This window comes from Lichtheimia ornata (genome assembly GCF_029851405.1).
Source record: "Lichtheimia ornata isolate CBS 291.66 chromosome Unknown scaffold00012, whole genome shotgun sequence".
NCBI classification, from domain to species: Eukaryota; Fungi; Mucoromycota; class Mucoromycetes; order Mucorales; family Lichtheimiaceae; genus Lichtheimia; species Lichtheimia ornata.
The window spans coordinates 439,472-466,059 of NW_026695332.1; the positions used below are offsets into that span (position 1 = coordinate 439,472).

Genomic DNA, 26,588 nt, shown 5'->3' on the forward strand with positions numbered 1-26,588 from the left:
ATTGGGTCACCTAAGTGCGTATGCTACTATCAACGCTACCACGTAATATGTGTCATTTAGTATCTTTTATGGATGATCCCTGGACGAACAATGAAAACGAATTCACAACGACTAGAGAAGCTTAAGATGGAAGATTGCTTGGTGATACGGTATATCTGTGGAGGGAGGAAGGTTTGGAAACAAGGAGTGAGAACCACCCGAAAGGAGATGGAAGCAATCGGGGATCCACTACATGGTGTCATTGACACGTACATGTATCGGTGCCTGGATGTTTTTGTCTACTTTCAACTCCTATACATATGCAAGGATTGTTGAATCAACAAAAGAGGGATGTGGCATGACGTTCAAATTGAAGTACAAGGGAGATCTCATCAGGGTGACAAAATGCGGATGTCTCATCCACCACCACAACCACCACCAATAAACAGGTATCGATTTTTGGTAGGGGAGAGCACCCTGCACACACCCATGCCCACTTGCTTGTTGCACTGAGTATGGAAAAAGTGTGCAGCATAAGCTGCAACCATGTTGTCTCCTTGTGTGTGATGCACCCAACGCACTCCTTGTTGTAGCCCTTACAAGATAAGAAGGGAAAAAGTTGATGGCTACTTGATAGCTGGATTGGTTTCCTTCTTCCTTGAGTTTCCCTTCTCTGCTTTTTTCATACCGCATTACTATGGGCTGCTGCCAATCCATCGAAGATGCAAAGATACGAAATGAGCAAATTGAAGGCCAAATCAAACGAGATAGACATCATCTACGCAAAGAAGTAAAGATGCTGCTATTAGGTAATAGACGATGTTAGCATTTAGCATGAGCACGCATTATTAATAAAAGACATTGGTGTATTTTTAGGCGCTGGAGAATCCGGGAAATCAACTATCCTCAAGCAGATGAAATTGATTCATGATGATGGGTATTCAGTAGATGAACGTGAAGCGTTTAAGCAGGTTATTTACTCGAATACGATACAATCAATGCGTGTCATTCTTGAAGCTATGGATGACATGGATATCAACTTTGCACATCCCGACAACCAACAACATGCCAACACCGTACTTGAAATGCCCATACAAATGGATGCTTTGCCACCTAACGTAGCCCATGCCATCCGAGAACTATGGAAAGATCCACAATTACAGCATGTTTATGAACGCAATCGAGAATACCAGCTTAATGATTCCGCTAAATAGTGAGTGGATGTCGATTTATTGGGCTATTATTGCTTGCTGACTGATAACATGTATAGCTACTTTGATTCGATTGATCGCATCGGTCATCCATCATATGTCCCCACTGATCAAGATGTTTTGCGTTCACGTGTCAAGACCACTGGAATAACGGAAACAACTTTTACCATTGGCGAACTAACGTATCGCATGTTTGACGTGGGTGGTCAAAGGTCCGAACGTAAAAAGTGGATCCATTGCTTTGAAAATGTCACCGCTATTATCTTCCTTGTGGCCATATCCGAGTATGACCAAGTTTTGATCGAGGATAGAGCCGTGGTAAGATACCTTAATCATGATTACAAGTACTCGTGGCATTGACGATAATTCTATGTTAGAATCGTATGGAAGAAGCTCTCACGCTGTTTGATTCCATTTGTAACTCTCGATGGTTTGTCAAAACATCCATCATTCTTTTCCTCAACAAGATTGATATCTTCAAATACAAGCTGCGAAGGCACCCACTAAATGTCACTTTCCCAGATTATAAAGGTAATCCCAAGCATTCCAAATCATCCTCATAGTCGAAATCTCTAACATCGCCTCCTGTTTATTAGGCCCAAACACGTATGATGCAACATGCAGTTACATTCTCAAGCGATTCATCGCGCTGAACCAGTCCGATAACAAGCAAATATATACCCATTTCACCTGTGCCACCGATACTAAGCAAATGAAGTTCGTCATGACAGCAGTCAACGACATAATCGTGCAAAGCAACCTTAGAGATGTAGGCTTACTATAATATACCAGTAATCTTTTGTAAACCGTATACACATCCTGGTGATGTCATTATTGGAGATAATATTATTGTTGAATGGTTTTGGATGCATGGTGCTAATCTTCTATGTATGTGTCAAGGTGGTATATAAATCACGAGTGTCGTTGCTATATGGGAATACGTCGTTGTCAGATTGGCATTGTCTTTGAGCAATCATGTGATAGGGATACATACCTCCATTTCTGCCAAGACCCTTTGCAGCTAGTAACGTGCAATGATAACGTATGAGTATCACCCATCATCGACCTAATTCCTTCCTACGTACCTTGGTAGCTCCTTTACTTGCAGCTGACAACAATTTTTTTGAAAGGGCGTTACCAGATCCACCAGATGAGCTCATACCTTGGCGATAAGTGCCTGTTCCCCGTACATAGCCACCCGAGAAATCATCCACCCTCCTTGGTTCTCGATCAAAATATTGGTCACTTGAGATACTTGATGCACCCTGAAACTTTGCGAGTCGTGCTGAATTTTCAGCTATCCGGCTGGGATCATACTGATTCCTTCCAAAGTACTGATCACTGGATATGCTTTTAGCATTGCCAAACTTGTCTCTTGCATAAGTAATCTCCTCCTCTTGTTGTTGTCGAGATGCGTATGATGACGATGATGCTGTAGGTTTGCGTACATTCATTCTTGCGACTCCCATTCCAAGCCTATCCATATCTTCACCATCCTTGTCGTCATGGCGACGACTTTCCACGTTGCTATGGTGATTCCAATCGTCGTCTTCATCGTCATCATCTTGTATACCAAGTCGTGAAGATCGTTGACTAGGTCTAGAAATGGATGATGGTGTATGGTTGTATAATGGAGTTGAAAATCGCTTTTGTGATTCTTCGGCAGCTCGACGTTCTCGTTCCTGGGATTCATGTCGTTCTCGTTGCTGTGCTTCTTCGAAATTGATCATGCCGACTTTACGTGCTCCCAAATGCTGATGGGGTCGGGCCTGCTTGTATTTGTTGGTTCGTAGAGTTTGGAGTTGTTGCTGCTGTTGCTGCTGCTTTGATTGTCCCTTTTTCTCCCATAATGCAAAAAAGTCATCATCGTTCTTTGCCATCCCAGAGCTATCGGTGGTAGTGGTGTTGATGTATCCATTTCCTGCTATTGATGATGGCATAGGCTCGAGGTCGATTAATGATGGCTCTTGTCCATTTGTTGGTTGTGTTGTAATATCCTCAATCAGATTCTCAATCCCCATAGGTGCTGATAAGGCTTTTTGCGCTTTGGCTTGAAGATCGCGTTTGTATTGCTGAGCCAGTCTGCTGGAGTACTTTGATTGAGTGTCCTTATAAGAGATACCATCCAATGCGTCGTGTGCAGCACCGTTGCCACCACATTTCATCATCTCGAGTTGCTCTGTTGTCCATGAGTCAAGATGGGTCGATCTGTCATGCATAAAGGTCAGCACTAGTTGCAAGTTAAGAGCATGTTCGTGCCAATAGCTTACTTGACAAAGCTGATATGTACACCTAGATTGCGATGTGCTGCTGCACAATCCTGACAGAGGAAGATGCCAAATGTGACAGAAGCCCAAGTAGGACCTTTGGTGTTGCAATCAAAGCAAGCCTGCGCGCATTGAGTGAAAGGTTGACTTGGATTAGCACATGTCGCTGCGATAGAATATGACTCGAATAAACACCTTATTATGTCGGTTTTGAGTTAATCGTTTGAATGTATTATCGATATCTGCTCTCGTTGCTTGCTGCTGAGACATGGATACTGTAATTCAAATTGAAAGAGGAAAGCCAAGAGCATTAAATACGATCTCCGAGAAATGGAACAATTTCAAGCTGACAATGGACGCACACACACCACAATGAATGTAATAGCTTGGTTCTTTTTATATAAATGATGAACAATGTATGAAGAAAAAAGAGTTGCGAATAATTGACTAGGGTTGAATGGAGATTGAGATAGACGTAAAGAGGTTTTTAAGGGTTGTGTGTGAGGGGATATCAGTATGGGTGCTGATGGTATTGCTGGCCATATGGACCACCCATTTGTTGAGGAGGTGGTGGTGGAGGCATGCCCTGAGGATGATAAGGCTGTTGTTGTTGTGGTTGAGGTGGGTATGGGCTGGCGTTTTGACTACCATAGTTTCTTTGAGAAGACATGTCGTCATCTGCCATCATTTCCTTGACTTCCCAAACATTCTGCTTCGATCCAACCGAGAACTCCAAATCTTCCTTGGTAATCGAATCCCAATACTTGTACACCATCATCACACCGAGCAATGTGCAAATAGTACCAAAGAATACACCATCCACATAATGCTTGACTTGATCACAGAGAGCGACCGAGAAGATGTACATGAGAACTTGACCAATCACAAAGAATGCAAAACCGAAGAGGATATCACCAAGTGGCCAGCGGTCGTCCAGCGTGTTCACCACAAGGATAATTTGGGAAATCACATATACAATAAAGCAAATACCATTGATGATAAAGACAAAAGCCCAAAGTGCACCAGGACTTTCATATGAGAATGGACCAATGTTGAGGAATGTCAAAATGGCAATGACGAATACGATAAGGAAGATGACAAATGAGCTGATACGAAGAGACTACAAAAGACACGCATAATTAGTTTCATGTCTTGCATTTGACATTTCTCCCCCGACCAGGTCAGCCAACTTTTGCCCCCCACCCACCCCTTATCTCGAATGACACCGAATAACCTTACCCAAAGTGATAGTGGTGTACCATCTTCAGCGAATTGAAAACCGACAAAGCCATTGATCAGCAAACACCAAAAACTTGCACTGACAACGCCTAAATGTATTGCGGCAAAGTACTATAAACGTTATGCAAGTTAGCCACTCAAGTGTCGGGTGCCTGGATGATAATTCAAAAAGCGCACTTACAGGATATGCAGCGTTGGATGAAGGGATAACATCGGTGATCAAGAACATTTCAAGAAATACAGAGATCATGTACAAGTAAAAGAAGAGCACAATTTCCTTGCGACCTAATGGGTGATTTAGTTTAGACAATGAATTCAAATCGGAGGGAGGTGGATAATGACTTACCAACAGCAGTGTACTTTGACCGGACGTGATAAATCATAATGGCTGTCATGACAATAGCAACAACATCGATAACCAATGTGGCTGTAAAAGAGTCAAAGAAGGCTTAGTATCATGTCCTCGAGGATCACCATTATAGTTTACCTGGCTGGAATACGAGGTTGCCGCCCAAGTCAACGTTACGGGAATAGCACACCGGCTCGATACCTTCGTGCTCACCCATCATAGGGCAAAGAGGAAGGGCAACGGTTTCACAGATACCGTTAAAACTGAATGCTTCAAATTTGAAAGGGATGTCGGCCATGAGAATATGGTAGGTGTGTCAAATCAAGAGATGTCTTTGTTTTTAAATGTCGGATGGTGCACGCGCTCTTCAAGGGCAGCCGTTGTATGTCGTTGCGATGGTGATCAGCGTGATAGAAACGTAAAAGAAAGGAAAAGGAAGGTTTGTTATTGGGGGGCAACTAAGCCGTAAAGAGAGGGAAAAGAAGGTAAACAGTAGAGCCGAAAAAAGATGCTCGGTTTGGTGTGTGAGTGTGTGGGTGATGGGATGTAAGGCAACAAGGAAGGAGCGTGGATCAAGTGCAGTATTATAATAAACTATTTATAGATCGACCAATCAATATGACAAGTCAAATGCTTCCAGCCCACGTTCTCTACGCTACTATATAACTTGAGTTTCCTTTTCCACCCATTCGAGAGCCCGACGATCATCTTCAAGTTGCGGTTCAAGCACCTTTCGACATTCTTGATGGTACTTGTTGATCCATTCTCGACATTTATCTGTCAAAATCTGCTGATCCAAAAGTCGCCGTCCCAAAGGTACAAAGGTTGCGTGCTCAAAACCCAGATAAGATTGTCCACCAAATTGATATGGGGTCATAGCCTTCTTAACAATCAATACATTCTCGATTCGTATTCCAAATTCGCCATCCTGATAATAGCCAGGTTCTACATATCATATATATCAATCTCACGTGGCTTCCTCTTTGTCTTTGAACAAATGAATGTTTTACCATTTGTAACCACCATGCCTTCTTGTAATGCAACCTGACGATACGCATCTCGAGCACCAATACCATGGGGTCCTTCATGCACATTCAAATAAGCTCCAACTCCATGTCCAGTGCCATGTCGAAAGTCAAGGCCATCCTGCCAAAGGGGTGCCCGAGCAAGTGTATCTAGCTGATAACCTATATTGATTGCCTCCTTCAATTAGAGCGGGCTTATTAAATTTGGGGGGAGGAAATTATAGCGTACCTGAGGTTCCGCTTGGAAAGACCGCTTGATCTAGAGCAATATGTGATTGCAGAACTCGTGTAAATGCTCTTTTCTGAAATTCAGTGGGTTCACCGTCAAATAAATAGGTCCTTGTAATATCCGTTGTTCCATCCACATAGTGTGCACCCGAATCACATAGATAAATTTGGCGAGGATCAATGATGGCTGAATGTGTGGGAGAGGGCTGGTAATGAATAATTGCTCCATTGGGACCTGTTGCAGCCACAGTATCAAATGACATGCCGACGTATTCGGGATTTTGACGTCGCATCTCTTCTAGATGAGCTGCTGCATCCGCTTCTGATATCTTTCTTTGTTGGTTGCACAGCATATCTGCTAGCCATGCAAAATGTCGACTCACAGCTGCACCATCTCGCTTGTGGCACTCTCGCATACCAGAAAGTTCAGCATCGTTCTTGATGGCCTTTGCAAGTGTAATGGATGATGGCTCTTGACCCACGTTCTCCTAGTGAAAACACACCACATGTTAAAAGAGTACCATCCCAGTGAATCAAAGAAGCATCATACCAAACCACCCAACGCCTGAACAATAGAAAGATTCGTCAATGTAGGGTCGATGACATAACGTTGTTCTCCTTTGACACGTTGAAGATCGTCAAAAATCTGATCATAGTCACGCAATTGTATGGATGATCCTTTCAGCTGTTGTTGAATATCCTGCGATAATCGTTTGTCGGCATTGTTGATATATAACACTGCATCATTGTTGGTGACAACGCAATAAGCGAAAAAGATGGGACAACAATGGATATCGCTTCCTCTGAGATTGAGCAACCAGGCAATTTCATCCAATGCTGATACAACGGTGCCATCATATCCTTTGCTCCTAATCACGTCTCGCAAGTCATCTAGTTTGGTTTCTCGACTTTTGCCAGCAAATTCAATGTCATGAGCGACGACAGGGTTGGTGGGCCGTGCTGGTCTATCTTGACGAATAGTGTCCACTGGATTTTCACTGACAGGCACCAAGGTCGAAGACACCTTTGCAAGTTCATTCCCAAGGGCAACAGCATCCGCTAATAAATATGGTACATCAATGATCAAGAAGGTTGAAAATACATACATCTCATACGTACCTGCCGTAACAAGCGTTGGATCGACGCCAATTCGGCATCCTGATGGTAGATTCTAGAATAATGGATACCTTCAACAAAAGATGCTCCATACATTCAATATGCTCTCTCTTACTTTGATGAGGTATTCCTTCCAAGTTGGCACACCTGGTAATCCTTGCTTCATCAATGTCCAGCTTTGATCCAATTCTTGTGACGCTTGCAAAAAGTATCGGCCATCGGTAAACATTGCTGCAGTATCCTGGGTAACTACAGCACATCCTTGACGATAATGCAGGTGTCAGGTTCATCTTGTAGACGATGCTGTGTAAAGCAAGCTCACCTGCTGATCCTGTAAAGCCTGATATCCAAGCGCGTCTATTATCGCATTCTGCCGTGTATTCACTCTAGCCAACACGTCTCAATAGGCCATAGCCAAACAAAAGGCATGTATTTGTTCCCTGACCTGATGGGCATCCTCGGATGGGATCACACTACAACGTACATTGTGTCAACAGATCTCGAATAGGAGTCTTCCCATATGAAACATACAAGGCATCGATCTTGTCATTCGATTGCGACATTGCTTTCCGCAAGGCTTCCAAGCGTGTTGTTGATTGCATACGACAATGAACATGAGCAGCAGCAGTCTTTTGAAATGCTCGACGTGTTGTTGATAGAAGCATGTGTGGGGGGATTGTTGTAGGGAAGAAATAAAGCCTCTCAATTTGTCATTATCATTTTCTTTTTACGTCTATAGCAGCAGAGCTGGATTGAAAATGTAAAGGCCTGACACCATTCTAGCAACATGTATAAAAATGACTCAGTTTTCCGTAGAACCGGCATGATCAGGCCAATATAGTTCACTCTTTAGAAGCGTGAGAGGGAGCCAGTAAACAATTGAAAGCATAGTTCTTCTGCTGGAACAGCTACAATGCCATCACTAGCTAAAGTCGTCGACGCAACCATTCAAAATATATGATTTTCTTATGGAAGACGCTTTCGGAGCTCATAGACCCTATCTCATTTCATCACAAGTTGTGGTTAGAAGTATATTTACCCCTCTCCTTTGCATCATTGCATTCCTATCAAGACTAAGACCTTCACCATTCATTAATGATTCACTGTACGGCAACCAATTCTATATGCTAAAAAGTACATTGGATGCGGTACACCATGTCAAAGCGACAAGGTCATCGATAATACATGGCAGGCCCCGGTGGTTGGTGGTATCAATGATAAAAGATATCTTCTACACTCCTTTTTGATCATTTTAAGTACATCACTTAAATACATCATGGTGATCCAATGAGCAATCGATAGTCATGTATCACTTTCAATGCATACGTAGTAGCGTGGTTTATATAACATCGGGGTTGCTTAGCAACATCCTACATACGCAATCTCTATGGACACTTTGAGACAACACGTTGCCATGGATACAAGAAAGAGCTTTAATAGAATTGATGGGGAGTGGAAATGCATGATGGGATTTGAGGGTTGCGATACTGTAGTCCTTTCTCTCTCTCCTGCTTGAAGCACTACAACAGCGACAAACTTCCAGTTTCAATGTATCCGGATGATCCATCTTGTATTCTTGATAACAAGCGGTGGCGATGAATGATACTTTTAAACCTCATCAAACGTATTCAATGGCTGATGCTTGACCTTGATTTTTTTCATGCTGTCTCGTGTCACATGATTTAGCATTGAAGAGCAGGTGCCACTGGCCCATAAATTTTCCACTCCTTTCTCCCTACCCAATGTCAAACCGATTGGCCAAAAAATCCCTGGATCTCTTGCTTAAATCCAACCATGCCGACAAGCCGAAACGTAATGCCACAGAGAAGAAGCCGATAAAGCTACCTGCAACAAAGAACGGGTTGAAAAAGATCAAGTATGAGTTGCGATACGGCCAGCAGCAACGTTTAAAGGCAAAATTGGTGAAACAACAGAAAAAGTCAAATCCACTTGGTATGTGACACGCTTGAAAAACACCAACATTGGCTAAGTAATGGTATCCAGAGTCCTTGTATCAAGAGGAGGCTGCGTTGGATGATAATCTTGAAAGGAACTTGAAGATTCTCTCGAGTCAAAAGCTAAAAGCAAGCGATATAGAAAAGGAAGCAAGGGCCGAGGTAAGTGTCATTAAGGGTTTATTAAGTAAATTAAAGATGATGTCCTGACATTCATCAATGCATAGCTGCTTAGATTCAACAAAAAGATGGATTACACGAGAAGGAGGAAATAAGCATCATAGAACCTATATCATTACAATCTACATAAATTCTTTTTCACCGTTGCCCATTCTTGTTAATGAGATGCATCATAATCGATTTGACTGCAGCAAAAGTGATAACAGATCAGTCAATGTCCTAATAAGTACAATGGCCGAAAAAGCTTACCACTATGTTTACGTTGCATACGGGGAGAGGAACCAGGGATATCCGTGTGCTCTTGCTGCAGCTGGTGGACACAAGGCGGATCAGTGGAAAAGGAGACTTGACGATTGGTGGGCCGTTGTTTCCTCTTGTTAGATGACGTGGTGTATGTAAACTTTTGATCCGGTAATGCTGCCTTGTTCCATGAATCAAGCATAGGTAGGGAATCATAGATTGAGGGTTGTCGTTTATGATGCGTTAAGAGTGTCATGAAAAAAAAAGATGTGGGTGGAAAGAAACGAAGAAAAGATCTGTGTGTCGTTCCTTGGATCACTTATTGCCCACGGCACATTGCCATATTCGGAGTTCACACCAATGGTGGCCTGCTGCATCACAGCAGCAGTTTTCTTTGTGATCCCCTTTCCCTGCGTTTCATTGTGGAAAAAAGATATATAAAAGATCAATCAAAATAAATGGATAGTTTCTCCATAACATCCCTACAACCATGTTCTCTAATGGGTTGCTACGTAAAAAAGCATTCAAATACCCTACTTCAACATACGACGACGACGACCATGATGGTGCTACGTCCCACATTGAATGTACCTTTGCACACGAGTCCTTGATAGTGATTGAGACCGACGATGTCACACGTCGTATTTCTGTCAAGATTCTACGTCTTCCAACACCTCCACCTTTGCAACCGCTATCGGTTTCTCTTCCATCCACCTCAAATCACAACCCAATTACTCGTCGCCGCACTACAAGAAGGAGGCGACCATCACCTGAAACACGTCGACATGTGGAACACCGATTACAGATGTTGCACAGGAACCAATTGCATACCAACACCAACAACAAGTCTGCTGCATCATCCCCCGTTCACAAGCACCATTCTCATTCTACTTTTACCAGTGATCACAGTCAACCACATTCAGTAAATAGTACTTGGCAAATCGTTGTATCACTGTTGGCTGTCATCATCCCTTTTTCTTGGGTACCAAAGACACGAGATAAAAGCACGAGGTAAAAAGAAGAAAAAAAAATTAATAGCGGGTGTCAAAGGATAGCTGCTGATGATTGACATCTTTTGCGCTACACTAGAATGTGGCTCGATAGATTGGTTCATCCCGCACATGCTTCGCAATAATGAAAAAAGGCCGTGCGTCGTCAACCAATCAAGAAGCATCATCATCATCTGTAGTAGTAATATCTAATGTCATCCCACCACCACGCATATACGCATACATCCATACACACACATAAAAGGATCAAAAGGACTTATACTGGTCAACGATAAAACAATGACTCTATCTTTATTGGAAGAGACAAAGACACCTCTTGGATACTTTCTTGATTGAACTTGAACCCACATGGCAGAATACCATGTAGGTTACATCCTCATTTGGTAAATGCCTGCTTTCCAATTCATAGTCGTGCAACTTCGGCGTGGATCGCGTTCCACCACTCCTTTTGTTATTTACCACATAGCCGCTCCTTACCCATTTCTCATCCCCCCAACAACATCCACCAGATTACCCTTTGTTTAGAGTTATATCGCTCAAGAGAACTAATTCATAATGTCGGGTAAGTCGTCCATCACGTCTTCTATATGATAACCCCATCCGTTCACTGACAACCCACTTCATCATCAGACACTGAAGAACAACAGCAAGCACAACAACAACAACAGCCTGAGCAACAACAGCCTGAACAACAACCCCAAGTCAATGGAGCATCATCTGCGGTAGAGTATCGTCTTGTCTTTCATTCGTTTGAGCTAGGGGGAATATTCAACTGCTCTCATGTAGATCAACGTGGTTCGCAAGAAGCTCACAGGCTATGTTGGTTTCGCCAACCTTCCCAACCAAGTGCACCGCAAGTCTGTCAAGAAGGGTTTCCAATTCACTTGTATGGTTGTTGGTAAGTCTTTAACTCTATTTCATATAGATATCAATCATCTGACGATGGATAATGATAGGTGAATCTGGTCTTGGTAAATCGACATTGGTCAACACCCTCTTCAACAGCCAACTTTATCCTCCAAAGAAGAATGTTGAGCCATCGCACGAGACTCCTCAGACCGTTGAGATCCAATCGATTACTTCTGATATCGAGGAAAATGGCGTGAGATTGCAGCTTACTGTTGTCGATACTCCTGGCTTTGGTGATTTTGTCAACAATGAGCAAAGGTAAAAAAAAAGCATACATAAGGTTGTTGTTTTCGTTCCATTGTTAATCTCATCCATCCATATTTGATTAGCTGGAAGCCTATTTTGGATGATATCGAATCTCGTTTTGATGCTTATCTCGAACAAGAAAATCGTGTGAACCGTCGTCGCATGGTGGACAATCGTATTCATGCATGCATCTATTTTATTGCTCCTACTGGTCATGCGTAAGTGAAACGGAGTCGTGGTGATGGGGAAAGTATCTAATCATGGTTCATTTATTCTAGTTTAAAGCCGCTTGATATCGAATTCATGCGTCGCCTTCATACCCGTGTCAACTTGATCCCCGTCATTGCCAAGGCTGATACCCTGACAGAGGAAGAGGTGGCTTCGTTTAAGCAACGTATCCTTGCCGACATCAACTATCACAACATCCAGATCTACCAAGCACCTACATCTGAATATGATGATGAAGAGACCGTTGCTGAAAACCGTGAAATCATGTCCAAGATTCCTTTTGCTGTTGTTGGTTCTGACAAGGAAGTCGAGGTTGATGGCAAGCAAGTTCGTGGTCGCAAGTATCCTTGGGGTGTCATTGAAGTGGACAATGAAGAGCATTGTGACTTTGTCAAGCTTCGTCAAATGTTGATCCGGTATGTCGTTTCTGCAACGCACCTTTTCATAACACCATACTCAATATGAAATGCATAGAACACACATGGAAGAGCTCAAGGAGTTTACCAGCGACATTCTTTACGAGAACTACCGTACCGAAAAGTTGACGGCTATGGGTATCCAACAAGACCCCTCTGTATTCAAGGAAGTCAAGTATGTAAGATCATCTATTGCTAATGGCTGGTGGTCTCATATATTGTTTCGATTTATATAGCCCTGTGCAAAAGATGGAGGAAGAGCGCACAGCTCACGAGCAAAAGTTGTCCAAGATGGAAGCCGAGATGAGAGCAGTATTCCAAGCCAAGGTGCAAGAAAAGGAGCAAAAGTTGAAGCACTCCGAAGAAGAGGCAAGTGATGCAATGCGCAACGTGTGTGTGATTGAATACAGTTATACTTATCCCCTTTCCATATGATAGCTTTATGCTCGTCACAAGCAAATGAAGGAAGCTCTCGAAAAGCAGCGTCTCGAGTTGGAGGAGAAGAAACGCCGTCTCGAGTCTGGTCGACCCATCACCCCCGAGAAAGCTCCAAAGAAGAGAGGTTTCACCTTCAACAAGTAATGATTTATCGTCTTCTTAGCCACCGGTGTTATCGCTATGGCAACAACAATTACACTAAACATATCTCTGGTTATCCTTATTCCTCACACACGTTAAACAATGCGTTATTACTATTCGTTCAATAGACAGTGCCGATTACAAAGTTTGGGCAACGATTCTTGTTGGGTTTTGAATGAATGCGGTGGAAGAGAGAAATAGGAGAGGGTTGTATATGCACGAAAGAAAAAGATACGGCAAATCAAAAGGGGAGCTGGGAGAGAATGTTCGTATGCGCCACATGTAAATCACATCGGTTGGATACGCCGGCGTGCACCATGAAATCATTCATTCGAAAAAATCGGTTTTGAGGATCGCTTGGGAGCATGTTGGGATGTGCCTAATAATAAAGATACCAACGTTTGCTCTTCCATGACAAAGGGAGGTCCAGGAACATCTCAGCTATATGCAGTGGCGTATCCCTGCATTAACGTGATCTATTGATAAACGCTACAATGCTTAGGTTGATTATCAAGATACATGCACATTGTACGTTTCATTCTGTTAGGATTATCATGTAGATGCAAGAGCATGCGCGTTTTTGCATAAATTAGTGAAATGTAGATATCCGTGCCATTCTGGTCCTTTGAAGCAAGCTATGGTCATAAATTTTGGATACGGGGTCTATGACATTGTCTTACCCCAGCTTGGTATAAGGGGTAACGGGGTCGTAGTATATACTGCATCACCCAAATGATGAGATGGTACCTTCCACTTGGCCAAGTCTACTGCAAAAGTGGATAAACGTAGCAGGTGATGGATGCAGTGTGCAGATTTGCTAGTGGGAAAGAGATGTGCAGAATGCCACATGACGACAAGTCGCCCAGTGCATGATTCGAGGGCGCTTTCCTATCGCATGCTTACTTGCATTGATTGCGAATTGAAGGTAGGAGAATAAAAGACGCTCGGCACATATAAAGTGAGCCTTTTTTTATTACTTAGGGATCCTGATAACATCATCTTTCCTTCTTTTGTTCCTCTTTAATCGTCATTCCTAGTGACAAAATGGATGAGAAACGACTACCTTATAAGCAGCTCATCCTTGTTAGCGCTGCACGTGCTGCTGTATGTTCCATTACTCTTGTGGATCCACTATGATACATGTTACGCTGATCATTTCTTTATGCTCGGTGTAGGTCGTAATCAGCCATGTGCTATCTTTGCCATTCATTATCCCGGTATTTTGAAAGATTTTCGCTATATGAAGGGTAGCATTAATATGCCTATTTATACAACATACGTAGTTTGTACGGGATCTACATTCTTGCGATGAGCAGGATGTCAGCTTTTATGCTGGTGTCATCGCATCCTCTGGAGGTGTCGCTTCTTTTCTAAGTGGTAATACGCTGTCATCTTATATCCTCCTAATAATGCTCATCATGAGATCTCTATTTTAGCAATACCATTTGGTACGCTATCCGATCATATTGGGCGACGGCCTATCATGCTACTTGGCATGTGCGTATCGATCATCAGCCTTATCCTATTCGGTTTATCCAAATCCATCATTTGGGCCGTGATGAGCCGAGTTCTATCGGGCTCTTTAGTAAGGAAGCTCTTAATCCCAAGGGAAGCGAGGCACTCACGTCAATCTAAAGGATTCCTCCGTTACTGCGAGCAAAGTAATGACGTCTGAGCTAACCAATGGCTACTCCCAAGAAATGAGAGCTAAAGGTTTCGCTATTTTACAAATGTCCTTTGCCACCAGTCTCATTATCGGTCCTTTTATTGGATGTATGTTAAGACGATAATAAGTCACTTAAGCCATATCTCATGCTCTTGATTATATAGCGGCTTTATTGGATCCAGTGAGAAAATACCCGAAGATATTTCAACAAGATGCCATTATCACTGTGTTTTTGGAAGCATACCCTTACTTTTTGCCGTGTTTTGCAGGCGCTTTGCTTAATGCTATCATGCTTGCTATCTCGTTTTTCTCCATGGATGAGACGTGTGTCAATCTCAAGATGGATCAAGAAAAGAGTGGCGCAAAGCTTTTGCAGCAGCCTCCTCGCTCGTATTCCACTTTTGACTACATCAAACGCCAACCTATCAACTTCACCCCTGCTGTACATGGAAAGCAAAGCTTTACCAGCATCTTCTCATTACGTGAATGTTTGATCCCAGCAGTTACCAACATACTTGTGGTTTACGTATGTACCATTTGTCAATTGGCCTACCATGGAGGTATGTATCGTAACACAACATGCGTGATGGAAGGTGTTAGCTCACCTACTTTACAGAGCTGGCACCGATATGGGCGACCAATGAACGCAAATTTGGCGGCCTTGGCTTCACACCAAAGGAGTGTGCTATAGTAATTGCAAGCCAAGGAATTAGTCAAATCATCGTAATTACGTTCATCCTGGCACCATTAACAAAGCGATTTGGGACGTTGCGTGTAGCATGCATTGGATCTTTTGGCTTGATTCTCGCAACTACTGCTGAGCTTGGTGTGCCATACCTATACAACTTGCCAGATTTGCATGGTCGTACACAAACTCTCTTTTGGGTTTTGCCGGCGGTAATCCTATGCATCGTCTTTTGGTCCACATCATTCAGCTTGAGTCTTATTAGCGCCAAGATTTTGATCAACAATGCAGCTCCTCAGCATGCTTTAGGGAAGACTAATAGTCTCTCTGAATGTCTAGGAAGCTTAACTCAGGCTGTGGGCCCTGCCCTTTGTGGAATCATTTGGTCAGGGTAAGTTGGTGACCAGCACAAGCGCCATTTTCTTCTCACTCACCATCACATGTTCAATGTATCAGATCTTTAAAGCTGTCGTGGGCCCCGATTGCTTGGCGTATCCCGATCAATTGGTTCATACCAATCATTGTAGGAGTGTTTACGTTTTATATGACATCGCGTCTCAATCCGGCGGATTATGTCCTTGATAGGCACAAAGTAAATCGTAGGCACAACGAGGAGCAACAAGCATAAAGAAACGGCTACTTGCTCTTATCACAGTAATAGTAGTAGTAATAATACCCCCGCACTTTGCATCTTACAATGTTCACATTACCTCGTGTATATACGTAGTAGTCTACTTTCGATTTTCCTCATTGAATGATCATCCCAATGTTTTAACGATAAACGCTCTCACAGATGCACAATCATCGCAACATCTGACTATCCCTTGCCTGGGTACGGTAGATAACATGTACATCGAAACAACAAGTAACCCTATAACCATAACCAAGACGAAACGAAATCGATCACAATGGGCAAGGTGTGTATTATGCATTAGTGGAATGGTTGAAAAAATCGACAACAGTGTTCCTGCATGAATAAAGAGTATACCACATCTCCATAGATGGACTAAGAATCTATTTGTGGCACACAGCTGCATGGTTGCTATGCTACTAGTTACATACTTCGATGTGCTCCCTTGCAATAGCGTCACAACCATGTACCACAGCACTGTCATCAATACCCATATTATACCTTGTGAACGGCACAGCTGATCAACTCTAGCACGCACATGAGATAGCACGTGCTGTACGTTTATTGAAGAAAACATTCAAGAGCATCAACAATGACAATGCATCTTTATTGCAACAAAGAAATGACTAAGGCCTCCCTGATAGCAGCAAGCAAAGTATGCGTACCACCTTATGTCTTATGGTACGTGATGTATGCATAAGCAAAGCATCCCCGGGTTCGTTTAAGGAAACGACAGCATGAAAAAAGGAAAATTTTCTCCTTCCGCCACTGATACAGGACATTAGTGCTGCATCAGGTACAGCTTGACTGCAACTGTATTTAGGAGAAAAAGGTTACTGCATTGCATAAATGAAGAGGACCGTTTTCTCAATTTGTGTCTTTCTCCCCATCCTCATTGAAATTTGGTCTGTGTTTCTTTCTAGGAACCTGTAAAATGACTGGGCAACAACTCCCATACGGCCAAATCATTCTATTAACCGGTTGCTGCTTAGCTGTGGGTCATCTACCATAGCCGAGCAATTCACAAACTAACCTTTGCCCCTGTTGTTGGTAGAGTGGGATCAATTTTATATTCTTTACGCCATTCGCCATTGCGGTACATAGCAACAAGCATCATATTGGGTCTACTCTTATGCTGATTAAAAAGTATTCTTTAGTTCGTACGTGGTTTAGAGGTCGAGAATGATGACATTGCATACTATGCTGGCATAATTTCGGCTGCTGCATTTGCCCCATGCATATTCACAAGTACGTATGGCGAGGCAAATTTTTTCGACATGATGGCAAGATCTAACATCAGCATGATAGCATTTCCACTTGCCGCGTTATCTGATAGGATAGGAAGACGACCAATCCTTTTCATGAGCTTGGCTACTTCCACCATCAGCGTTTGTCTATTTGGTATTTCCAAATCGGTTACATGGGCTGTAGTATCAAGGGCCCTACTAGGTACTGTGGTAAGCGGTCCTTGCAATAGCTCTCTAATATGAGTCTTATGCTAAATGCTTATCAATGTTGCTTGACTTGTATAATAGTCGGTGGCTGCACTTATCAGCAGGAGCATTATATCGGAAACGACAGAGAAATACCTTGAAGCGCAACGAAGCCAAGCATTTTCCCTGCTCCAATTGGCCTATCCATTGGGCTACATGCTTGGCCCATTTATTGGCTGTACGTCTATGAGCCCGTTTATCTACAAATTTGATTACTGATTCTTTGTCTTCCTTGTACCAGCAACATTTGCTGAGCCAGTGGAAAAGTACCCCGATTATTTTGCACATGGCGCGCCTCTAACTATCTTTTTTGAAACGTATCCATATGCTCTACCATCCCTCATATGTGCTTCATTTTCCACCTTGATGCTCATACTCGCTATATGCTTTGTGAAAGAAACACGATCGACACCTCTTGAGGAACGTGACACGAAGGACAATGAACAACTTCTTCGGCATACATCTCATAAAGCGTATTCCACTTTCAACCATAACGATCGATTATCGGAGATGGCGTCAGCTGGAAACATGGCCATCCTTATCTCTACAAAGACAAAGAGGCTCCTGAGAATGTTTTCTTTGGATGATTGTATGACCATGGCAGTGCTTTCTGTATGCGCCGTGCACACACAATTAACCTTTCAAACAGGGTATTATCAAGGTATGTATACGTATTGAACCAAGAGGAAGTCGAGAAGAGAGAAAAGGGTGTTAACTTTGGTTTATGATAGAGCTGCTTCAAGTGTGGATGGGTAGTGAGCGCACAAATGGTGGCCTTGGATTGAGTACCAAGCAAACTGCAACAGCCTTGGCGAGCCAAGGTATCGCCCAATTGATTGCTATCATGGCTGTTTTGCCATTGATGGTCAAACGGTTTGGCACAGTACATCTATGCCGTGCGATGTGCTTTGGATTCATGATCGTATACAGTATTCAACCTTGGGTGAGATACTTATACGATGTGCCCGATTTTCAAAGGCGTTTACATACTCATTTTTGGGAAGTACCAGCAGCCATCTTGTGCATTTTCACCTGGTGGATGTTTGCAATGACCGGTATGACAACCATCATAGTAGTCCTAAATGATGTTGCACCACGGTCGTCAATATGCAAAGTAAACAGCGTTGCTGATGGTATGGAAACGATGCATGATCAACAAAGGTGTCATAATTGGATATCGTTGCTCATTTCCATGACAGTCATATCCAATATAGTCAACGCAATAGGCCCAGCAGCTTGTGGAGTTATATGGTCAGGGTAAGTCAATCATGATGCCTGCTGGCTATTCGAATTTTATTCATTGATATACCAACATCCATATCCCAGATCACTAAAGCTATCGTGGATCCCGTTTCCATTGCGTACTTCTATCACATGGCTTGTTCTAGCGCTTATAGGGGCTACTACACTTTATTCATCCGTGAAATTGTTACCGCCCAAGAATGATGCAATGTCTAAATCTAAAGCTATAGCTGATCATAGTGAGAATGTCTAATTGCATGTGCAAGATTCAGAAGCATATAAAACAAACTAGATATACGACCACATTTAAGGCATCCAAAATAGCGTTCAGTCGTTTTTCTTCATTTGCAGAGTTTATTCAAATGCAACATCTGTGGAATGTATAGGTAGTCGAATAAGCGCTAGTGAGGCGAGGTTGCAGGTGGCGGTGGTTGATAGGTTGCACCAATGAATGATGATTGCTTTTGAGTATAACCAGAACAACCAGAAGATCGAAAGCTTACTGACGCCAAAGGTATAAACCTGATTCTTGTTGCTGACATGATCGATCGATAAGAGACCTTTGTTTCAGGAGGTTCACCAAATTGCAGGTAATGGGAAGCACCAGATGATGAGATGAGGGTTGCTATGGCACCAATGATATGCATGCTTTTGTTGCTGATAATTCACCTATAAAAGATGTACGGTAAACGGTTTCCCAAACCGATAGAACGATACTTAGCAATGATAGCTGCATCCATGAAAATCCCAAAGGACCAAACGAAAAGTAGCGTGATGAATAGCCCACATGCTAAGATAAAAGCGGAGGTTGGCAGGCGTTGTAGAAACGAATGGATTATCAATTACCAATGGTAGCCATATGAATGAATCTCTGTCGACATCCAATGATAGCAGCATCCATCAGGAATCCAAAGGGCACAAGACAAATAGCTCGCTGAATAGCTCAGATAATATAACAGATTAGTGGGCATTGAAAGAAAGAAAGAATGGATCATTATTTACCAATGACAGCTTCATCCATGATAATTCCAAAGGACCAGAAGACAGGTAGCTTCCTGAATAGCCAACGTACTATAATAAAAGAGGAGGTTGGCAGGCGTTGAAGAAATGAAGGGATCACCATTTACCAATGATATCCATATACACGAAAACACGTTGACATCCAATGACAGCTGCACCCATAGCAATCCCAATGCATCAGAAGACAAGTAGCTTGCTGAATAGCCAACATACTATAATAAAAGAGGAGGTTGATTGGTATTGGAACCAAAACACGGATCATCCACTATGTACCAATGATAGCCATGTACGCACGAAAACATGTCGACATTCAATGACAGCTTCATCCATGAAAATCCCATAGAACCAGAAGACAAGTAGATTGCTGAATAGTCCGCACACTATAATAGAAGAGGATGTTGGTTGGGTTTGGAGCCAAAACACGGATCATCCTCTATTTACCAATGATAGCCATATGCACGAAATCCTGCTGATATCCAAATCAAGCCGATTCTTTGCAATCGTCCGCTTGTTGATAAGGCCCGCTACGGTGGCACTCGGCTTGAAAGCGATGGAACGGTACTTTATGGGCATATGCAGTGAGAAGATTGAGTAATATTAATACCACCAAAGAGAGCATACTTACATGATGCCGAAGAGCCCTTACAAAGAGAGACAACGAGACAATCCTTGCTGCCCAAGACCACATGCAAATTGAGAAAGCATTGTGCATCGAAAAGCCCAAACCAGATCCTAGCTGCGGGAGTGACGTACATATGGCTAAAGAGCGATGTGAATGGCAATCGTTTTTCATTGGAAATCGAATGCAGCTTGACGATGAATGCCTTGAGGAGATGCATAAATGACCTTGGTAACACCAAAGATGTCAACGCGGACTCTCATTGCTTGTTGATGACATTATCCATCCATAAGACGCGTATAGTTGTAGAGATCCATCAAAGGAATTGCCGATAACCAGAACCACCAGAAGATCGAAAAGTTGCTGATATCAAAGATATACAAGTTGTTCCTTGCTGCTGACGTGATCAATCGATAAGAGAACTCCATTTCAGGACGCCCACCGAATTGCCGATAACGAGAAAACCAAATAATGGGATAAAGCTTGATGTGGAACCAACGATATGGATGATGCTGTTGCTAGTTGCTGATACAATCCACTCATAAAAGACTTTCATTGGCTGAGATTCTCCAAGAAATCGCCCGTTGCTTGGTAACCAACCACCCGAGACGCAATAAAGGTTGACACCACCAAAGACATAAACGCTTCCCCATGGCTGACATGATTCACCTATAAAAGATGCACCATAAACAATTGTCCAACTCATCCAACAATACTTAGCAATCATAGCTGTGATCTTGTAAACTGCAAAGCACCAAAAGACAAGAAGCTCTCTGCAATGGTCCTCTAAGTAATGGTAGGCGTTTCAGCAAAGGTCTCCAAAAAGCACGAGAGTCCTACATACCTGAATCACGCAATCATCACCCGCAGACTTGGGAACCAAATAGGCCATCAGGATGTAAAGTAATAATAAAAGCGCACAGCCAAAGAAACACCATAGTACCGGTACTCTCCTGTGGATCGACGCGATGAAGTGCATCAATAGAGATACCCATCTTCTCTCTAAAGGCAAGGAGATCAATAGCCGTAAAACGATGGCGCCGTGCGAACAGAGGATGCATTTTTAAATCCCTGAGGCCGCAACATGAGTCGCACTGTCCCCGGGCACAACATGTAGAGCTCCACAGGAAAGTACAGTACAATGACGTCCTTGACGTGCAGCCTTGATAATAATAGCATCGCCGAAAGAGGCTCTGCCACTGTATGGTGTTTGGTAAGTCCACTTGAATCCAACCAATCCCACAATGAACACTCTTACCTTGTGGTATTTCTCAATAGCTTCATTGCCTCAAAGAAAACCGTATTTCCATGTCATCCATATTGTCTTGCTGCTGTTTCACTGTAAGTCTCGTGAATTAAACGGTTTCGCTTTGTACATCCAATTCCATCCATGCATACCATTGAGCCAACGTACGGCGTTCTTGCTTTGATATCAATGTCTTGTTGCTGCCAGAGGTACCATCATCCAACGTGTTCAACCTGCCATAAACGCAATGTGAGATAACAAGCAAACCCAATCCACACGCTTTTGTTGTCAGCATACCCAAAAGAGGCAATGTGAAGACGTCTTGAGAACTCTCATTGTGGACAACTCGGTAAGGAAGGCACACGACGCCCTGAACCATGGTGATCACATGGAATTGCAACCAAATACACCATCCGAAGGCAATACAATAATCAACCTGCAGCGCCAAGGTATGCCACCATATGTACTATACTCTCATTGGATCCTGAAATTGGCATCATAAGAGATATCCACCTTCTCTCTGTAGGCAAGGAAATCAATAGCCGCACTTGGATGGAGGCCGTGTGCACAGCGGATGCATTTTTAAATTGGCCTTGCCATCGCATCTTGAGTCACACTGTTTCCGGGCCAAAATTCCCCAGGAGAGCACAGTACTATACAATGACATCCTTGACGTGCAGCCTTGATAATAATAGTATCGCCGAAAGAGGCTCTGCCACTGTATGGTGTTTGGTAAGTCCACTTGAATCCAACCAATCCCACAATGAACACTCTTACCTTGTGGTATTTCTCAATAGCTTCATTGCCTCAAATAAAACCGTATTTCCATGTCATCCATATTGTCTTGCTGCTGTTTCACTGTAAGTCTCGTGAATTAAACGGTTTCGCTTTGTAGGTCCAATACCATGCATACCATTGAGCCAACCATACAGCATTCTTGTTTTGAGATCCGTATCCTGTTGCTGCCAGAGGTACCATCATCCAACATGTTCAACCTACCATAAACGCAATGTGAGATAACAAGTAAAACCAACCCACACGCTTTTGTTGTCAGCATACCCAAAAGAAGCAATGTAAAGACGTCTTGAGAACTCTCATTGTGGACAACTCGGTAAGGAAGGCACACGACGCCCTGAACCATGGTGGTCACAAGGAATTGCAACCAAATACACCATCCGAAGGCAATACAATAATCAACCTGCAGCGCCAAGGTATGTCACCATATGTACTATACTCTCATTGGATCCTGAAATTGGCATCATAAGAGATATCCACCTTCTCTCTGTAGGCAAGGAAATCAATAGCCGCACTTGGATGGAGGCCGTGTGCACAGCGGATGCCTTTTCAAATTGGCCTTGCCATCGCATCTTGAGTCACACTGTTTCCGGGCCAAAATTCCCCAGGAGAGCAAAGTACTATACAATGACATCCTTGACGTGCATCCTTGATAATAATAGTATCGCCGAAAGAGGCTCTGCCACTGTATGGTGTTTGGTAAGTTCACTTGAATCCAACCAATCCCATCATATGAACACTCTTACCTTGTGGTATTTCTCAATAGCATCATTGTCTCAAATAAAACCGTATTTCCATGTCATCCACATTGTCTTGCTGCTGTTTCACTGTAAGTCTTGTTAATTAACATGTTTTGCTTTGTAGATCCAATACCACGCATACCATTGAGCCAACCATACAGCATTCTTGCTTTGAGATCCGTATCCTGTTGCTGCCACAGGTACCATAATCCAACGTGTCCAAGCTACAGTAAGTGAAGTGTAAGGTAACAATAACATTCGCTTTTCATGTCGACATACCCATAGTAACAATAGGTTGCGACCCTCCTTGATGACAACCATGGAAAGCATACACACGACACACGGTGCCCCCTTTGGATCTTGTATAAACGAGAGAACAGCAAACTACACGTGAACTTTAGTATCTCAATGTCCAACTTGAACAATAAAGGAATGCAGCGATGGAACGTACATGTTGTATTGCAATGGAAGCATGAGTCATGGGCAGATCGCGCGCGTACTTGTTGTTGAATGTCTGGAACTGGAAAGTGTTGCCATTGACCACATGTTCAACCCAATGGACGCTGTACATTGGAAGGAATGCCAGCAATTAACGCGTTGTAGTTTGTAAATGGAGACACGCTTACCTTTTTTGTGAAGTGGAAGTGAAGAAGAGTGGTCTCTTTGTTCCTTCTGTTCGCTCCAATTCGTGCACTCCATGCCACCCCGCTTGCTACAGCTATTACTGTTTATACGTACCCTCAACAATATCCTATACTCTTAGCTCAATAAGGATGATCACTGCTCAAGTCTTCGATTGAGAACAGCCCTCGTAATTAAGCTATTAGGTCTGTGCGCATCACATCGATCGATTAGTTATGCAGCTCCACTCCTGAACCAACTTGTGTAACCTATTTGTGTAACCCCCACCAAATATGTGATATCTCGCTTTCCACCTTTCACATTTGCAGTTCCACTTTCAATGCAGGTGATCCGCCCCTTGCACATATGAGCTAATAGTAGGATACCCAAAGTATTATGTCGAAACCAATTTTCATTCAATAAAAAGTCGAAGAACATGTAGACACGGTATTGTGGACGATGTTTATCAAGTAGATATATGATACATAAGGGAACAATATAGCCAAATTGAATAGGGCACATATGGGCGAAACATATAGAGTCATTAGGGATAATTGTGTCATCCTATACTTGATTGCTGTCGTCATGATCACCCTTCATCCATGATTGCAAAATAGGTGTTGTATGCTTTTGCTCGAGTATTATTCCAGTATCATCCATAGCTGTGAAACACCTCCTTTCGTCAAAGATACAAGCCCTCTCCTCAATTCCATCCGAACCATCCTCCTCCTCAGCCGTATGCATAGGGTATGATTCATCGTTCCTGCCGATGAGGCGACAAGCAACCAAAGTAACATTCCAAGTGGCAGTTTACGTATAACTAACCAGATAAAATTTTCTGATTTTGGATGATGCTTCTGTGTTTGAGTATTTTTCTCAAATCCCCTCGGATCAAGAAAGTTGAAGGATGGAGATGATGAGCTGGAGCAGGACAATCGTTCACATGCATTGAATTGGGCAACAAAGATGATTGGGAGGAAAGGGTTGTTAGCTGGCAGTTTACATAAAACACTAAAATTACACTGAATCAATAAACACACGGCAATGTTAATGTAGCTCGCTAATGTGTGGAGGTATGCTCTGCCATGTATACTAAGCGTTCAACCATGCTTGGAGGTGCCTGATCTCGACTCCATTAGATCGTGGTACTTCCAGCAATCGAGCATCGCAACACAAACGCAAACCGTGATTAGTGTACTCTATCTCAGTTATATCCTTGTTGGTGGCTAGTCGGTCTACACGAGAGCCTGTTGTAGTAATAATACTTGTTGATGTATATCATCAACTCATGTACACGCATTGTAGTAGTATTCGATCGTGCACTTTTTACCCCTTCTTCCCTTTCCAGTAACACCACCACTTGTACTCTTATTCCTTTGTCGTTATCATTGAATGACCCTTTATGATAAACAATAAAATACCATGAAATCGGACCAGCTGAGTAGTACACCACAAATTAGCATGCGGGCTGTGTGGGGGTTTCGATACACAAACCTGGTCTGTGCGCAGGTTTTATACTATACCAAGTAAGGAGAAGCTACGTCTCCGCTTCACTACTATGTTTCACCATGCACATTACACCTTTTCTTTCAAGAAGTCCTTTACACCCGTAAAACGTATACTTTTACTACTGATTTCTACACGCTGAACCATAAGCCAATGAAATTAGAGCCCCGAAAGGTTCCAGCACCTTCCACCTGGGATCGAAATTAGGATCATAAAGGATGGGGTGTTTCCCCGAATCCTTTTCCCTCTTTTCTTTAGAGCACTGATTGGCGGGAGCAGTCTTCGTGATTGTTAGCCTTCTGGCCGTTACAATTCCGTAAACAGAGGACTGTAACACCTTCCAGGTCTTAAAGGCCTGTTCAAGGGGGGCTTCCTTCATTGCGACCGTAACTACCTTGCAGTTCTTTAAGGTCTGGTTAAGGGCTGCTTCCTCTGTGCCTTGGTCAAGGTTGGTGTCCTTGGCTTAAGGCGGGAATGATGAGGCAAACCTTCTCGTGGTCATTCCTGTGAGTACACGAGTCGTCTTAGACTTGTGGAAACCAATTGCCTCCTTAGTTGTAGTCTTGAATGCAAATCATAATAAACTCTCTCTTATCTTTAAAACATAAACTTGAGCTTTCATAAACAAATAGTACCTCAAATGATAGAGAAAAGTGCTGCGGTCAACATGAGACCAAGGTTGGGTGGGGTTATATGGGTCGTGGCACACGCTTAAAAACGCGTTTATAGTTCCCGGAACCGAGTCTTTTGGTTGCATTTTTTATAGTTTCTAGACAAACAAGATATCAAACGATAGAGAAAAGCCGTGCGATCAATATGATCTATATATTGTGGGGTGTATGTTTTTGAGACGCGTGAAAAAAACACGCTTTTAGCTGGTAGACACGGCCTTTTTCCCATTCCTTTGCCCATAGCTATCTCCACCATATTCCATCCTTTTTACATGAGTAATACTGCAAAAGATAGAGAAAAGTCGAGTGATGAAGGTGGTACAAATAAAGTATATGCAAGTTTATTTGGATCAGGAGGTGGAGTGGTGGAGAGTATGTGTGGTGTGAGACAATAGGAGCAAGTGGTTGCCAGCGATCGTTGACACCTCCCCTTCTTTTGTCCAATGGTTGCATTCAGGCCTGACATTAGCGATTGA

The 26,588-nt window shown here is 42.9% G+C and overlaps 11 protein-coding genes across 11 annotated transcripts; 6 read left to right on the forward strand and 5 right to left on the reverse strand.

The window, feature by feature from the left end:
* Positions 1–676: 676 nt before the first annotated feature.
* O0I10_003695 (uncharacterized protein) lies at positions 677–1,974 on the forward strand (the record flags this gene model as incomplete). Its single annotated transcript, XM_058483762.1, has 5 exons — positions 677–788; positions 856–1,192; positions 1,250–1,508; positions 1,568–1,721; positions 1,787–1,974. The coding sequence occupies 5 exons, from the start codon at positions 677–679 to the stop codon at positions 1,972–1,974; spliced, it is 1,050 nt and encodes a 349-aa protein (XP_058345560.1).
* Positions 1,975–2,102: 128 nt separating this feature from the next.
* On the reverse strand, positions 2,103–3,727 carry O0I10_003696 (uncharacterized protein; the record flags this gene model as incomplete). Its single annotated transcript, XM_058483763.1, has 5 exons — positions 2,103–2,117; positions 2,185–2,211; positions 2,276–3,398; positions 3,461–3,579; positions 3,653–3,727. The coding sequence occupies 5 exons, from the start codon at positions 3,725–3,727 to the stop codon at positions 2,103–2,105; spliced, it is 1,359 nt and encodes a 452-aa protein (XP_058345561.1).
* Positions 3,728–3,968: 241 nt separating this feature from the next.
* O0I10_003697 (uncharacterized protein) lies at positions 3,969–5,343 on the reverse strand (the record flags this gene model as incomplete). Its single annotated transcript, XM_058483764.1, has 5 exons — positions 3,969–4,577; positions 4,697–4,807; positions 4,878–4,981; positions 5,043–5,123; positions 5,184–5,343. 5 exons carry the CDS (start codon positions 5,341–5,343, stop codon positions 3,969–3,971), a joined length of 1,065 nt encoding a protein of 354 aa, XP_058345562.1.
* Positions 5,344–5,703: 360 nt separating this feature from the next.
* O0I10_003698 (uncharacterized protein) lies at positions 5,704–8,079 on the reverse strand (the record flags this gene model as incomplete). Its single annotated transcript, XM_058483765.1, has 9 exons — positions 5,704–5,990; positions 6,056–6,232; positions 6,300–6,786; positions 6,849–7,357; positions 7,418–7,469; positions 7,530–7,675; positions 7,737–7,800; positions 7,860–7,887; positions 7,946–8,079. The coding sequence occupies 9 exons, from the start codon at positions 8,077–8,079 to the stop codon at positions 5,704–5,706; spliced, it is 1,884 nt and encodes a 627-aa protein (XP_058345563.1).
* Positions 8,080–9,156: 1,077 nt separating this feature from the next.
* O0I10_003699 (uncharacterized protein) lies at positions 9,157–9,644 on the forward strand (the record flags this gene model as incomplete). The annotated part of the gene is made up of 3 exons (XM_058483766.1): positions 9,157–9,367; positions 9,419–9,531; positions 9,597–9,644. The coding sequence occupies 3 exons, from the start codon at positions 9,157–9,159 to the stop codon at positions 9,642–9,644; spliced, it is 372 nt and encodes a 123-aa protein (XP_058345564.1).
* A 43-nt stretch (positions 9,645–9,687) lies between these two features.
* On the reverse strand, positions 9,688–10,045 carry O0I10_003700 (uncharacterized protein; the record flags this gene model as incomplete). Its single annotated transcript, XM_058483767.1, has 2 exons — positions 9,688–9,734; positions 9,799–10,045. 2 exons carry the CDS (start codon positions 10,043–10,045, stop codon positions 9,688–9,690), a joined length of 294 nt encoding a protein of 97 aa, XP_058345565.1.
* Positions 10,046–10,279: 234 nt separating this feature from the next.
* Positions 10,280–10,924, forward strand: O0I10_003701 (uncharacterized protein; the record flags this gene model as incomplete). The annotated part of the gene is made up of 2 exons (XM_058483768.1): positions 10,280–10,800; positions 10,879–10,924. 2 exons carry the CDS (start codon positions 10,280–10,282, stop codon positions 10,922–10,924), a joined length of 567 nt encoding a protein of 188 aa, XP_058345566.1.
* A 430-nt stretch (positions 10,925–11,354) lies between these two features.
* O0I10_003702 (uncharacterized protein) lies at positions 11,355–13,180 on the forward strand (the record flags this gene model as incomplete). Its single annotated transcript, XM_058483769.1, has 9 exons — positions 11,355–11,361; positions 11,430–11,521; positions 11,586–11,697; positions 11,756–11,966; positions 12,038–12,172; positions 12,233–12,598; positions 12,657–12,773; positions 12,835–12,967; positions 13,037–13,180. 9 exons carry the CDS (start codon positions 11,355–11,357, stop codon positions 13,178–13,180), a joined length of 1,317 nt encoding a protein of 438 aa, XP_058345567.1.
* A 1,041-nt stretch (positions 13,181–14,221) lies between these two features.
* On the forward strand, positions 14,222–16,156 carry O0I10_003703 (uncharacterized protein; the record flags this gene model as incomplete). Its single annotated transcript, XM_058483770.1, has 8 exons — positions 14,222–14,281; positions 14,353–14,394; positions 14,461–14,554; positions 14,614–14,762; positions 14,815–14,950; positions 15,008–15,403; positions 15,460–15,919; positions 15,985–16,156. 8 exons carry the CDS (start codon positions 14,222–14,224, stop codon positions 16,154–16,156), a joined length of 1,509 nt encoding a protein of 502 aa, XP_058345568.1.
* A 937-nt stretch (positions 16,157–17,093) lies between these two features.
* Positions 17,094–19,147, forward strand: O0I10_003704 (uncharacterized protein; the record flags this gene model as incomplete). Its single annotated transcript, XM_058483771.1, has 8 exons — positions 17,094–17,153; positions 17,214–17,255; positions 17,317–17,407; positions 17,468–17,616; positions 17,695–17,830; positions 17,894–18,313; positions 18,384–18,909; positions 18,979–19,147. 8 exons carry the CDS (start codon positions 17,094–17,096, stop codon positions 19,145–19,147), a joined length of 1,593 nt encoding a protein of 530 aa, XP_058345569.1.
* Positions 19,148–23,342: 4,195 nt separating this feature from the next.
* On the reverse strand, positions 23,343–23,885 carry O0I10_003705 (uncharacterized protein; the record flags this gene model as incomplete). Its single annotated transcript, XM_058483772.1, has 4 exons — positions 23,343–23,401; positions 23,457–23,538; positions 23,594–23,698; positions 23,766–23,885. 4 exons carry the CDS (start codon positions 23,883–23,885, stop codon positions 23,343–23,345), a joined length of 366 nt encoding a protein of 121 aa, XP_058345570.1.
* Positions 23,886–26,588: the final 2,703 nt, after the last annotated feature.